At 39.7% G+C, this 14,026-nt stretch overlaps 1 protein-coding gene across 2 annotated transcripts in view; it reads right to left on the reverse strand.

Moving 5' to 3' along the window:
- Positions 1-1,262: 1,262 nt before the first annotated feature.
- GJA3 (gap junction protein alpha 3) overlaps positions 1,263-14,026 on the reverse strand; it is a 40,851-nt gene continuing 28,087 nt past the window's right edge. For both annotated transcript variants that reach the window (XM_072611671.1, XM_072611669.1), the window contains one exon: positions 1,263-3,258. In XM_072611671.1, the coding sequence (XP_072467772.1) occupies positions 1,856-3,241 (1,386 nt within the window). In that variant the 5' untranslated portion in view covers positions 3,242-3,258 and the 3' untranslated portion in view covers positions 1,263-1,855. The remainder of the gene's footprint in view (positions 3,259-14,026) is intronic.

Here is a 14,026-nt window from a genome sequence, read left to right on the forward strand (position 1 = left end):
GGAACATGGCCTTAAATCAAATCGATACAAGTTAACTTCCTGAATTTAAAAAGCAATGAATTCCATAATGGGACAGACAGACAATATAATTAAGGGGAGGTTGTGGTGGTGATGGTATGAAAGTTGAAAAATAGCCAGTCCTAATCCAAGGAAACTAGGAGTGGAAAATGTGAATAGGATCAACCCCAGTGTTACTACTTTTCATCAGCACTGGCTCATAGATGATGGTACCACTCTGTAGCTTGAAAGTTTATCAATGGTTTTGCTTAGTTCATGAAAAAATGATGAATTAAAAATTATTTTTAGTAAAGAGGTATGTGGAATGAAAAATTGGGCCAATTTATATCCATAAATAATATCCTGGTCAGTAGAGATTCCTTTGATGTATTAGCAAATAAAATTGTTATGTTTATACTCATACTCAAATTAGGAAGTTGAATGTATCGTGGTTTCTTTTTTTACTTTAAGAAGCAAATCTTATGGATGGTTTGTTCTGTACTTTATAAAATTAAAGGTCATTAATTCATCTGAACTATTCTCATGAGCATGGTTAAGTTTCAATTTTCTATTCAAAACTTTTAACAAGTTCAAAAGTTGAAATACTTATCTGGGTTTTTTTTCCTCTTCCCTAATAATTAACAATCTGACTGACGAAGTTGCAGACTTCCTTTAAAAAGAAAAAGCCAAATCTTTAACTATATGTAACAGGGCCAATTTAATACTATCTGGATTATCATAATTTCTAATACTACTAAGTTTCTTTTTCTCAAAAAGGCTGAAGGTTGAAAAATGAATGTCACACTTGTCCTTTGAGACTTAAGTCTAAAATGGGTCATTAAAAAAGAAAAAATCTTAAAGCATTCCAGCCACACTTTTACTTCAGTTTTTCCTATTGGGTGAAAGCAACTGATCCTGCAGACACCCTGGAATTATGATTCTTACCCCTGGAGAATCAGTATACTTTGTATGATAACCATAACATATGATGTGAGAGTTTCCTGTGCCTTACTGTGAAGGTTCAGAAGTGCAAATGCCTCTGGGTGTTTCTAAAAAAAAAAAAAAAACCCATCTGCATACCACTTAAATATTTTTTAGACAAGGTCAGTATATAGTCACTCAAAAGCAAATGCACTCATAGATTTAAGGATGGAGGTGAATATGCCCACTAACTTAGCACACTAACCAGAGAGATTTTGTCCAGTTCAGGAATACATGGCCACTGGATGGGATCTTAGCTAGATGACAGTAAATATGGAGCTGGGCCTAGAGTCAGTATGACCTGATTTCAAATCTGACCTCAGACACTTCCTAGCTGTGTGACGCTGGGCAAGTCACTTAACCGGTTTGCCTCAAAGTTTCTTCAACTATAAAATAAGGATAATAGCACCTACCTCTCAGGGTTATTGTGAGGATCAAATAAGATAATATTTGCCCAACCCTTAGCACAGTGGTTGGGACAGAGTAGGCACTATATCAATGTTTAGAAAAAAGAGGGCTCTGAAGGCAGTGTACAAACTCATTCGTAAATTCTACCCAGGTTGCACGGCCAGTGCCTGCTGGGATTGGACACCTTTGGGACTAACAATCAGATCTCACTTTGGTTACTTTTATTCTATCCAAGAACGTTGTCTTTGTGTTCACTACAACTCACAGTGTGTTAAGAACAGCAGGTATTAACATAAGGAAACCTAGTCTCCTCTTCTTGATTTTACTTCTCCCTTCCTAGGACCTGTCTTTCTTCTGGTTCTTGCTGATTCAACTGTGAATTTTATTTTTTTAAAAAATTTTTCTAGAAGAAAGGTTACTTTAAAACTCTCTTCAGAGATGAGTGTGGAGAGAGAGAGAGTGAACTATGTTAGACGGCTAAGTCATCCGATCGGGCTCTACCGCTGCTGGACTTACTAGCCTTGCTTAACCGTCTTGTATCAAGGAGAAGTAGTGGAGGTGCATGCATCTCAACTGTGGTGGTACCTGGCTGTTTCTCCCCATCAGAGTTTACCTCTGATTTAGTGACCCCCAAACTGCTGTTACTCCCATTAATCAAGAGCAAGGGCACTTTACTTCCTCCCCCACTGTCAGCTTGCTCTTGGAGGAGTTGCTGAACACTGCTTGGGGTGGTGGGAGTGCCAGGGGTGGTGTCGGGTGGGGATGACTTCCTTTCAAAAGTCTGTTGCTCTGCCTCCTGGTTGGCCCAGTTCTGCTCAGTCATTAAGATGTGGTGGTGGTTGCCACCATAATACTTGGCTGGGGCTGCCTTACTGCCCTCCTCGGGAAGGGTTACCATTCTGAATTCTGTGGGCTGTGGAGGACCCCCAGGATAACCTGCAGTGGTTGCCTGTCCTAGGGAAGAGGCTGACTGAGTATAGTAAGGTGGGAATCCAACAGCAGGTGGGGCAGAATGGGAGGAAAGCAGAAGTGGGCCAATGCTGCTACATTGTGAGGGAACCACTTTGGCTTCGGGAGAATCTGGGCTGTAATGGTTGGTCATACCCTGTTTAAGCTTTTTCCAGCCCAAGTGATAGATCTCCAGCATGTTGAGAAAGAGGGACACACAAGCCACCACTAACATGAAAATAATGAATATGGTCTTTTCTGTGGGCCTGGAGATAAAGCAGTCCACAGTGTTGGGGCAGGGCCACCTGTCACAACGGTACAGAGGCTTCAACTCAAAACCATACAGGAAATACTGCCCCACAATGAAGCCCACTTCAAACAGAGTCTTGAAGATAATGTTAAAGACGTAGGTGCGTAGTAGGGCACCAGCTATCCGGACTTTGCCCCGATCATCTCGGATTGGAGGCTTCTCTTTCTTTTCCACCTTTGTGCTCTCCTTTCTGGTAAGTGGTTCTTCATGGTTGTTGGGGCTACTGAGTTCCCCTACTCCCTGGTGCAAGTTGCCTTTCTTAAGCTGTTCTTTCTCCTTTTTTTTTTCCTCCATGCGTACGATGTGCAGCACATGGCCCAGATAAATGAGGGTGGGTGTAGAGACAAAGATGATCTGCAAGACCCAGAAGCGAATGTGGGAAATGGGAAAGGCCTTATCATAGCAGACATTTTCACAACCTGGTTGTTGAGTGTTACAGGTGAAGTCTGACTGTTCATCTCCCCAGACTTCTTCTGCAGCCGCACCCAGCACCAGGATTCTGAAGATGAACAGAACAGTCAGCCAAACTTTGCCAATCACAGTTGAGTGCTCTTGCGCATTCTCTAATAGTCTCCCCAGAAAGCTCCAGTCACCCATTGCTTCAGATTCCTAACCTATAATGGGAACATCATTGTTGTTAATAAACAAATTCTCATGAAATGAACTGTACACGTTATATAGCAAAATACATAACATAAAATATCTATTGGGTCACCAATGGGAAGCATGGGTGAGGCCAGGCTACAGCTTCTGTGGGTTTTGTTTGAGAGGGATGTAGTCCCAAATTTCTAAACCCTGTACAGTAAGTACTGGAGTAGTTTCTACAAGATTGGACTCATTCATTGTCTTATGCTACACTATGCAAGATTGGGAGCTCAAAAGACCCGGCAGATGCAAAGGTCAATGCAAACTTTAAAACAGTTATGTAAACGTAAGTCACTTCAGCATGTAAAGAAAATGTCCCATGGTGGAAGTTACAGCATAGCTCATAGAATCTTAGTGCTGGAAAAGACACTGGAGATGATATAGCACGATAGAATAGATGCTTCTGTTCTATTATACGCAGGGCTGGACTTCATTTTTGTCTTCATACCTCCAGCACCATGTGCTTAGCACATAGCAGAGAAGGTGCTTCACAAGCACCTGATGAATTGAACTGAATTTCGGATGCCTAAAAAAAGGTCCAAGGGGGTTGTGACTAATCCAGTTTTATCAAATCATCCATACCTGGAGGTTAAAACTCTCTTCTCTTTCACATTGCTTCCTGTTGTGTGGGGACATTTAAAATTATTTCTTACTTTTACCAGAAAAAGCCATCAGTTTCAGGTTCCCTGGTAAACTTGAAGGCAATTTTCATTTTTTTTGCAATCATAGTTGCATAAATATTTTAATAAAATGAATGAGAAATATTTCAACACTCTCTTATTGGCTTAGTAATTTCTTAAAAATAATGAAAAGCATCTATTTCCTTTGGGGAGAAAAAAACTGCTAAATTTCTAATTTTTTGCATTGATAACATTTTTAGTACTCTTTCAACTAAATAAAATTTATTAATCATCTGGCTTACATATGGCACAAAAGTCCTCAAAAAACAAGTTCTGGTATTTTCTACCATAATAGGAAAGCTTTAAGTACAGTCTTAGCCACAGACAATTTCTCTCATTTAAGGACCAGCCTCATTAGATATGGAGAGGTTCATCACTAGCTGGCTAGTGACATCCTCACAAAACAAAGAAAATATTTAAATTAAATTTTAAATGATCCTCAGTCCTCTGCTGTACCTTTTGTTTTTGTAGTGACAACGTCAGACTAGTGGGAAAATAGCAAAAGGTGCTAAGAAATGCTTGTTTATACATCCTTATATATATTACATATGCATATACATGCTTATGTATATTCTGTACATGTGTGCATGTATATATGTATGTGTATATTTATATATTTATATTACATTTGTTGTTTACGTATCTTGGATACCAAATCTTTATCAGAGGAATTTGATACAAAGATTTTTTAATAACAGATTACAAATTATCTATCTATCTATCCTTGTGTATGTAGGCCCCAATAAATAAATACAGGATACGAACAAACAGTTCTGAAAAGAAAAATTGAAAACTATTAGCAACCATGTCAAAGAATGCTCCAAGTCACTAAAAACAAGAAAACTGTAAAATAAAACCTCAAGATTTTGCCTCACACTTGCAAACTGGCAAAGATGATAAAAGATGTGAATAATCATTGTTGGAGAGGAGCTGTGGGAAGATAGGCACACTAATGCATTATTAATGGAGATGGGAATTGTATAATCATTTTGGAAAACAATTTGGAATTATGTAAATAATGGAAAAATGTCTATACTTTCTGACCCAGAGTTTCCACTATTCAGCTTGACAAAGATGTCATTGAAGAGAAGAAAGTCTCCATATATACCAAAATATGTGATAGCAGAGAACTGGAAGCTACGTAGATGCCGACTGGTTGCATAATGGCTAAACAAATTGGGTCACATGAATGTAATGAAATATTACTGAGCTGTAAGAAATGATGAATACAGAGAAGCATGGATAGATCCACATGAACTGATGCAGCGTAAAGTAAGAAATGCAAAAAGAAAGAACCATACACACGAATCAAAAGTGAATGCTACAAAATGAGAAAGGACAAGCATGGCTAGAAAGAATTGCCATTAGATTAGAGGATGCTTCCAATATACTACTTAGCAGAGGCGGGAGGTCCACAAGTGTTGCACATTTAGACTTTTTTTTTGATATATTGATCAGTTATGTTGATTCTTTCCTGTTTTTAAATTTTTTTTCCCACTTAAAAATGCTTTTTGTTATATTGGGTAGCTTTCTGGAATGGGGTGGAGGAGGGATACTAGAGGAAATTATGGTGACATCAAAAGGTAAAAAATAACAATAAAAACATTTTAAAATAATAAATGAAACTAGAAGATTAAAGGAAATGAAAAGATGTTTCTTAGATTCTCCTTGGAGAGTCAAATAAAGATAGTTGGCAGATTTGGTTTCATTATGCATCAAAAGACAACAACAAACGTTTTCACAGGATACTTTGCTAGCTAGTATTTTAATAATTTAGGATAAGTATAGGGATAGGGCCTGGGAGACAGTGTTGTATGGTGAACTGAGAGCCCATCACAAAGTTCCGAAGACCTAGTTCATGCCTCACTTTAGATCCATACTGGCTGCGTGGCCCTGGATAAGTCATTCAACCTCTCCCTGCTCCAGGTAACTATCTCAAATTATACCTTGTGGAGAAGGTACTGATTTGTTTTTCTTTTTTTTAAATACTATTTCACTTTCCTCCCAATTACACATTATTTTTTTTTAACATTTAAAAAAAACTTTTGAGTTTCAAATTCTATCCCTCCCTCTCCCCTCCCTGAAATGGTAAGCAAACCAAAATAGTTTATATATGGTCAATTATGTAAAACATTTCCATATTAGTAATTGTGTACAAGAAGACTCGAATTTACAAACAGAAAGTGAAAAATAGCATGCTTCAATCTGTATTAAGACAGCATCAATTTTTTCTCTAGAGGTGGGTTGCATATTTTACCATGAGTCCTTTGGGATGATCTTGGATTGCACTGTTGAGAATAATGTCATTCATAGTTGATCATTGTTACAATATTGTTGTTACTGTGTATAACATTCCCCTTGTTTTGTTCACTTCACTCTGCATCAGTTCATGTAAGTCTTTTCAGGTTTTTCTAAAGTCATTCTGATTTGCATTTTTTTAAAAATTAATTGTTAGTTTTCAGCATTTAATTTTATAAGATTTTAAGTTCAAAATTTTTCCCCCTTCCTTCTCTCTCCCCTTCTCAAGACAGTATGCAATCTGATACAGGTTATATGTGTATGATCATATTAAACATATTTCCACATTAGTCATGTTATGAAAGAAGATTCAGAAAAGAGAAAAACCATGAGAAAGAAAAAAACAAAAAGAAAATAGCATGCTTCAATCTGCATTCAGACTCCACAGTTCTTTCTCTGGATATGGATAGCATTTTCCATCATGAGTCTTGAAAGGACCTCAGAGGTCACCTAGATCAATCCCCTCATCTTACACTTGAAGAAACAGCCTCAGAGAAGTTAAGGGCCTTGCTTTAGGTAACACTGGTAATAAACATCAGAGGCAGGATCTGAATTCAGGCCTTATGTCTCCAGAGCCAGTGTGCTTATTAACCAATGATGATGTCAAACTCAATTAGAAATAAGGGCCACTAATTCATACATAAGGGTCCCTGAGGCTGCATGTTGACTTGGATTCAAGATGTAATGTTATCTATGTTTTATTGTATTTTATTTTGTTCAGTATTTCCCAATGACATTTTCATCTGGTTCAGACAGGGTATTTCTGATGGAGTTCAGACTCTGGGAACCTTCCTGAACTCCTCTAGAATCTCCCCACTTGGCCTTTCATATTCAAATTTGAGACAGGTTTCCCTTGTATCTTGCCACTTAACTTCAAATTTGTAGCCAGGTCCTCCTGAATCTTCCCATTTAATCTGCCCTTTCATATTCAAATCTATTGGCTTCAGCCTAGCCTGGCCTTCCATTGTCTGTTACCTCTGGATTGCTCCACCTGCTTCCCACCCAAACCCTCCATTGTCTGATATCTCCTGATTACCTCCAGCTATTTCCAACCATTGACCAGTCACACCAATCCCACTGAGGGCCTCCTTGGGCTTCTCCTCAAGACCCTCCCTAAACCCCTCCTTCCATCACCCTAGACTACCAGACCACCCCCAGATCCCTTTTACAGTCTTTTCTGTATTTAAGTTCCATCTTGCCTCCATGAAGGCGCTCAGATTCAATCCAGCTCGGATTCTGTCTAGCTGAGATTCTATCTGGCCTGCTTGTGAATACAAGCGTTACAAATGCTTAGGCTCCTTAAGAGTCAACCCAATATGGCAAATCTTTAATAAACTTTGTCTTTCTTTGGCTTTAAGAAGACTTGAGTCGAATTCACTTGAGCAGGACCTGGCCTGTCGGTATTTCAGGGTCCCCCAGCACCCCTCAGACTTCAACATTTCTACCAGGAACACTCTGTCTTTATACACACAATTTACTAGGATGTACAGAGAATATACAACGATCTCTCTGTATTTGTTACTTATCAACTCTTTTAAAAGGCTTTGAATTGGTAATAGCCAGAGCAAAATATTCCTTAGAAGTTCTCTACCAACAAGTGGTCGCCCATGTATAAAATCCTGAAATGATCTTGTCTGTGTGGATAGTCACGGCATTAAAAGAGATTGTAGACTCTCTTGGGTCCGCTTTTGGGGCAAAACTCACTATTTGATAAAACTGCTAGGAAAACTGGAAAGCAGTTTGGCAGAAACCAGGCAGAGATCAGCATCTCACACTGCATACCAAGGTAAGGTCAAAAAGGGTATGTTATTTAGACATAAAGGGTGATATCATAGGTCAACTAAGGGAGCATGGAAAAATGTACCTCCCAAATCTATGCATAAAAGAATAACTGATGACCAAAAAAGAGACAGAAAGGATCACCAGAAGTGATGCATGGTTTTGATTGCTGATGACATCATGAAGGTGATGTCTTAATTTACTCATGAAATGGATTAAAGTAAGGCAGAGCTGTGCAAAGTTGTTAACTTCACATTCTCCTCTAGAGTTCCTGGAGTCCAGTGACAAGACAAAGATCAAGTCAACGGGTGATGAACTAGGATGCAGTGGGTGACTTGGCTTTTCTAAATTAAAGTCTTTCCCAGGTGTCAAGTTTGTCTAGGCAATGCCCATCTAATGATTAAGAATTAGGTAAGAATTGAGACAAAGGATGGCCTAGTTTGCCATCATAAAGGCATCTATCTAGAAATGGAAGATTCTCAAGAGTTTCTGGTCCCAACCGAAAACAATTGCTATTTATACTCATTCTAAGCCATTAAAATCTAAACAATGTTCCCGGGGCTTGGGCTGGGGACTATTATTGACCATTTAATAAAAGCCAAAGTGATTTAGGTTTGAAGGCATAGTCAGGTAGCTCCATTTAAATCACAATGGGATTTTTTAAAAGTCTGTTTTTTCAGAGCTGTATTTCAGGAAATCATAAATAAAAACTGTGCAGGACAAAAAGTAAATTGTCCCATCATTTTGAAAAAATAATTTTAAAAAAATCTAACCCCAAACCACCAAATATCTTACAAATTGTAAGGACCAAAAATTATATTCCCATGGACACAGCACCCACATGTAAGGTAAGGCACCCCAAGTGGAGAGAGGAGAAGAAGGAGGAAGAAGAAGGAAGAGGAGGAGAAAGAGAAGGAAAAGAAAAAGGAGGAGGAAGAGAAGAAGAACAAGGAGAAGAAGAAGAAGGAGAAGAAAGAGAAGAGGAAGAGGAAGAAGAAATAGCAACATTCCTCAGCTTGAATTGGCAGGATGGGTCCACAGACAGCAGCTACTACCACTCACAGATAACATGATTAAGATAGTTAATACAAAATGTTTTCCTAAAAACCTGGTTCAGTCCCTACCACAAATACATACAGCATCCATGAAAGAAGGAAGCTTAAACTCAGAACATAATAGTAATGAGGCACACATAATTTTGATTACACTGAATTCAAAAGTTTTTACACAAACAAAAGTAATGCAAATTAGAAGGAAAGCACAAAAAAATTTTTTTTATCAAGTTTCTCTTATAAAGGCCTCATTTATCAAATATATAGGTAACTGAGTCAAACAGAATATGAGCCACTCCTAATTGATAAATGGTCAGATGATACAAACAGGCAGTTATTAGAAGAAATCAAAGTTATCTATAGTCATATGAAAAAAATGGTCTAAATCACCATCGATTAGAGAAATGCTAATTAAAACATCTCTGAGATAAAACACACACCTAAAGATTAGCTAACATGACAGAAAATGAAAATGACCAATATTGGAGGGGACGTGGAAAAGCAGAGACATTAATGCGTCATTAGTGGAGTCATGAACTGCTCTAACCATTTTGGAGTTCTTTAGAACTATGCCCAAAGGGCTATAAAATTGCATACCCTTCAACCCTGCAATACCACTACTAGGTCTATATTCCAAAGAGGTCAACGAAAAGGGAAAAAGACTCATGTACAAAAATACTTATACCAGCTCTCTTCTGTGGTGGAAAAGAATTGGAAATTGAGGGGATGCCTATCAACTGGGGACTGGCTGAATAAGCTGTGGTATTTAATTGTGATGGAATACTATTGTGTTCTAAGAAATGATGAGCAGACTGCTTTTAGAAAAAACCTGGGGGCGGAGCCAAGATGGCGGAGTAGAAAGACGCACATACACATAGCTCTGAACCCACAACCCATAGAATGGCTACAGGGAAGTAACTCACGGCGAATTCCGCACCCAGAGGCCACGGAACATTGGAGTGAGGGAGATTTCTGCTCCAGAGAGACCTGCAAACCTCTCGCGGGGGGGGTCCTTCGCGCTGCGGACTGGGCGCCGGGACTGGGAGCTGAGTGCAGCCCTGCCGCGGCCGCGGCCGCGGCACAGAGAGGAAAAGATCCGAGCAGGCTTCACAGACAGGATCTCCAGCGGCCACGCGGGTCCCTCCACCCACAGAGGGATCTGCAAACCTCTCGCAAAAGGTCCGTCGCGCTGCAGACACAAAGCCCAGCCCAGACCTGCTGCGGCCACGGCTGCGGCACCGAGAGAAACAGATCCGAGCAGGCTTCAGGGACGGGATCTCCAGCGGCCGCACAAGTCCCTCCACCCACAGGTGACAGGGGTGGGTGAGAGAGTCTCTTTGGCGGGTCGAGAGGGGAGTGGGGTGCCCCCATAATTCAGGCCCCCCCCGGGAGGTAGAAGCTGAGAGGCGGCTGCAGACAGGGGCTCCCCAAGTGGGCGGGAGCCTGAATCCATTGCGGAAGGTCTGCGCATAAACCCCCTGAGGGAACTGAGCCTGAGAGGTGGCCCTGCCCCGACCTCAGCACCAGAACATAATCTCATACTGAATAGCAGCCCTGCCCCCGCCAAAAGCCCTGAGGCTGGAAGCAGCATTTGAATCTCAGACCACAAACACGGGCTGGGAGGATCAGGAGGTGAGGTGGGTGTGAGGAAAATATTCAGAGGTCAAGTCTCTGGCTGGGAAAATGCCCAGAAAAGGGAAAAGAAATAAGACTATAGAAGGTTACTTTCTTGGCGAACAGGCATTTCCTCCCTTCCTTTCTGATGAGGAAGAACAATGCTTACCATCAGGCAAAGACACAGAAATCAAGGCTTCTGTGTCCCAGCCCACCCAATGGGCTCAGGCCATGGAAGAGCTCAAAAAGAATTTTGAAAATCAAGTTAGAGAGGTGGAGGAAAAGCTGGGAAGAGAAATGAGAGACATGAAGTCAAAGTATGAACAGCAGATCAGCTCCCTGCTAAGGGAGACCCAAAAAAATGTTGAAGAAATTAACACCTTGAAAACTAGCCTAACTCAATTAGCAAAAGAGGTTCAAAAAGCCAATGAGGAGAAGAATGCTTTCAAAAGCAGAATTAGCCAAATGGAAAAGGAGATTCAAAAGCTCACTGAAGAAAATAGTTCTTTCAAAATTAGAATGGCACAGATGGAGGCTAATGACTTTATGCAAAACCAAGAAATCACAGAACAAAGAGAGAAGAATGGAAAAATGGAAGATAATGTGAAATATCTCATTGGAAAAACAACAGACCTGGAAAATAGATCCAGGAGAGACAATTTAAAAATTATGGGACTACCTGAAAGCCATGATCAAAAGAAGAGCCTAGACATCATCTTTCATGAAATTATCAAGGAAAACTGCCCTGAGATTCTAGAACCAGAGGGCAAAATAAATATTCAAGGAATCCACAGAACACCGCATGAAAGAGATCCAAAAAGAGAAACTCCTAGGAACATTGTGGCCAAATTCCAGAGTTCCCAGGTCAAGGAGAAAATACTGCAGGCAGCTGGAAAGAAACAATTCAAGTATTGTGGAAATACAATCAGGATAACACAAGATCTAGCAGCCTCTACATTAAGGGATCGAAGGGCATGGAACAGTATATTCCAGAAGTCAAAGGAACTAGGACTAAAACCAAGAATCACCTACCCAGCAAAACTGAGTATAATACTTCAGGGGAAAAAATGGTCTTTCAATGACATAGAGGATTTTCAAGTATTCTTGATGAAAAGACCAGAGCTGAAAAGAAAATTTGACTTTCAAACACAAGAATGAAGAGAACCATGAAAAGGTGAACAGCAAAGTGAAGACATAAGGGACTTACTAAAGCTGAACTGTTTACATTCCTACATGGAAAGACAATATTTGTAACTCTTGAAACATTTCAGTATCTGGGTACTGGGTGGGATTACACATGCACACACGCTCACATACACAGAGACAGAGTGCACAGAGTGAATTGAATAGGATGGGATCATATCTTTAAAACAAAATGAAATCAAGCAGTGAGAGAGAAATATATTGGGAAGAGAAAGGGAGAAATTGAATGGGGCAAATTATCTCTCATAAAAGAGGCAATCAAAAGACTCATTAGTGGAGGGATAAAGAGGGGAGGTGAGAGAAAAACATGAAGTCTACTCTCATCACATTCCACTAAAGAAAAGAATAAAGTGCACACTCATTTTGGTAGGAAAACCTATCTCACAATACAGGAAAGTGGGGGATAAGGGGACAAGCAGGGTGGGGGGGATGATAGAAGGGAGGGCATGAGGAGGAGAGTGCAATTCGAGGTCGACACTCATGGGGAGGGATAGGATCAAAAGAGAATAGAAGTAATGGGGGACAGGATAGGATGGAGGGAAATATAGTTAGTCCTATACAACACAACTATTATGGAAGTCATTTGCAAAACTACACAGATATGGCCTATATTGAATTGCTTGCCTTCCAAAGGGAAGGGGTGGGGAGGGAGGGAGGAAGAGAAGTTGGAACTCAAAGTGTTAGGATCAACTGTCGAGTAATGTTCTTGCCACTAGGAAATAAGAAAAACAGGTAAAGGGGTATAGAAAGCTATCTGCCCCTACAGGACAAAAGAGAAGATGGAGACAAGGGCAGAGAGGGATGATAGAAGAGAGAGCAGATTGGTCATAGGGGCAATTAGAATGCTTGGTGTTTGGGGGGGGAGGGGATAAAAGGGGAGAAAATTTGTAACCCAAAATTTTGTGAAAATGAATGTTAAAAGTTAAATAAATAAATTTAATAATAAAAAAAAAAAAAAAAAAAAAGAAAAAACCTGGAAAGACCTATAGGAACTGATGCAAAATGAAATGAGCAGAACCAGGAGATCACTGTATATAATAATAGCAATAAAATCAATTATGAAGGACAGCTATTCTAATCAATATAGTAATCTAAGACAATTTGATGAAAAGTGCTATCCTCCTCCAGAGAGAGAACTGATGAACTCTAAGTGAAAACTGAAGTATAATTTTTTTCATTTTCTTTATTTTTCTGGGTTTTTTGGCAACATGGCTAATATGGAAATGTTTTGCATAATTTCACACATTTAATTGAAATCATATACCTTGCCTTCTTAATGGGTAGGGGAGAGATAGGAGGGAGAGAACTGGGAACATTCCCCCAATGTGAAAACGAGTAAATAATTAAATAAAACAAAATAAATGAAAAGATAATAAAACATTAAAAAGAGAGAGACAGTGTGGGTCATCTCTATGCCATGGCGAACCCTTTAGTAGAGCTCTGGTAGAGTCTCCTATGAATATGTAAAAATCATGCAAAAACTCCTAGAAAGATAGAAAACCAGAGATAATTGCTCAACAGTTCTCTGATTTTTAATAGCAATCACAAAACAGAGAGCTATGGGCTTGCCAAAAGTGCTTTGTTACTGTTATGGAAGGTATCCATTACAGTCATAGAATCTAAGAGTCCAGAGGGACTTGAGGGGCACTCTAATCTAATCTGTACTTCAAAAAGAATCTTCATTATAATGTACCCAACAAAGGGTCATCCAGCCTTTGCTTGAAATCTTATGGTAAGAAAACTCACTACCCCAGGAAGTAGTTCATTCTACTTCAGCACATCTTCAAGTATTAGGAAAGTTTTCCCTTATGTCAAGCCTATATCTGCTTCTCTGTAACTTATATCTAGTGTTCCTGGCTCTGCCCTACAGAGACAAACAGAAAAAAGTCAAATTTCTCTTCCATAAAACATGTATTTATATACTCAAAGGCATTTCTTATGTTCTCCCTGTATTCCTCCCCCCCTCCCACCAACCCCTAGTCAAGTCTTCTCTTCTCTAGGCTAAACACCTCCAGTTTCTTTAATTGATTCTCAATTGTCATAAGCTTGAGGACCATCACCACCCTGGATACCCTCTTCTGAATGTTCTTCAATTTATCAATTTCTTTCCT

The sequence above is a fragment of the Notamacropus eugenii genome, chromosome 5 (assembly GCF_028372415.1).
Source record: "Notamacropus eugenii isolate mMacEug1 chromosome 5, mMacEug1.pri_v2, whole genome shotgun sequence".
Taxonomy (NCBI): Eukaryota; Metazoa; Chordata; class Mammalia; order Diprotodontia; family Macropodidae; genus Notamacropus; species Notamacropus eugenii.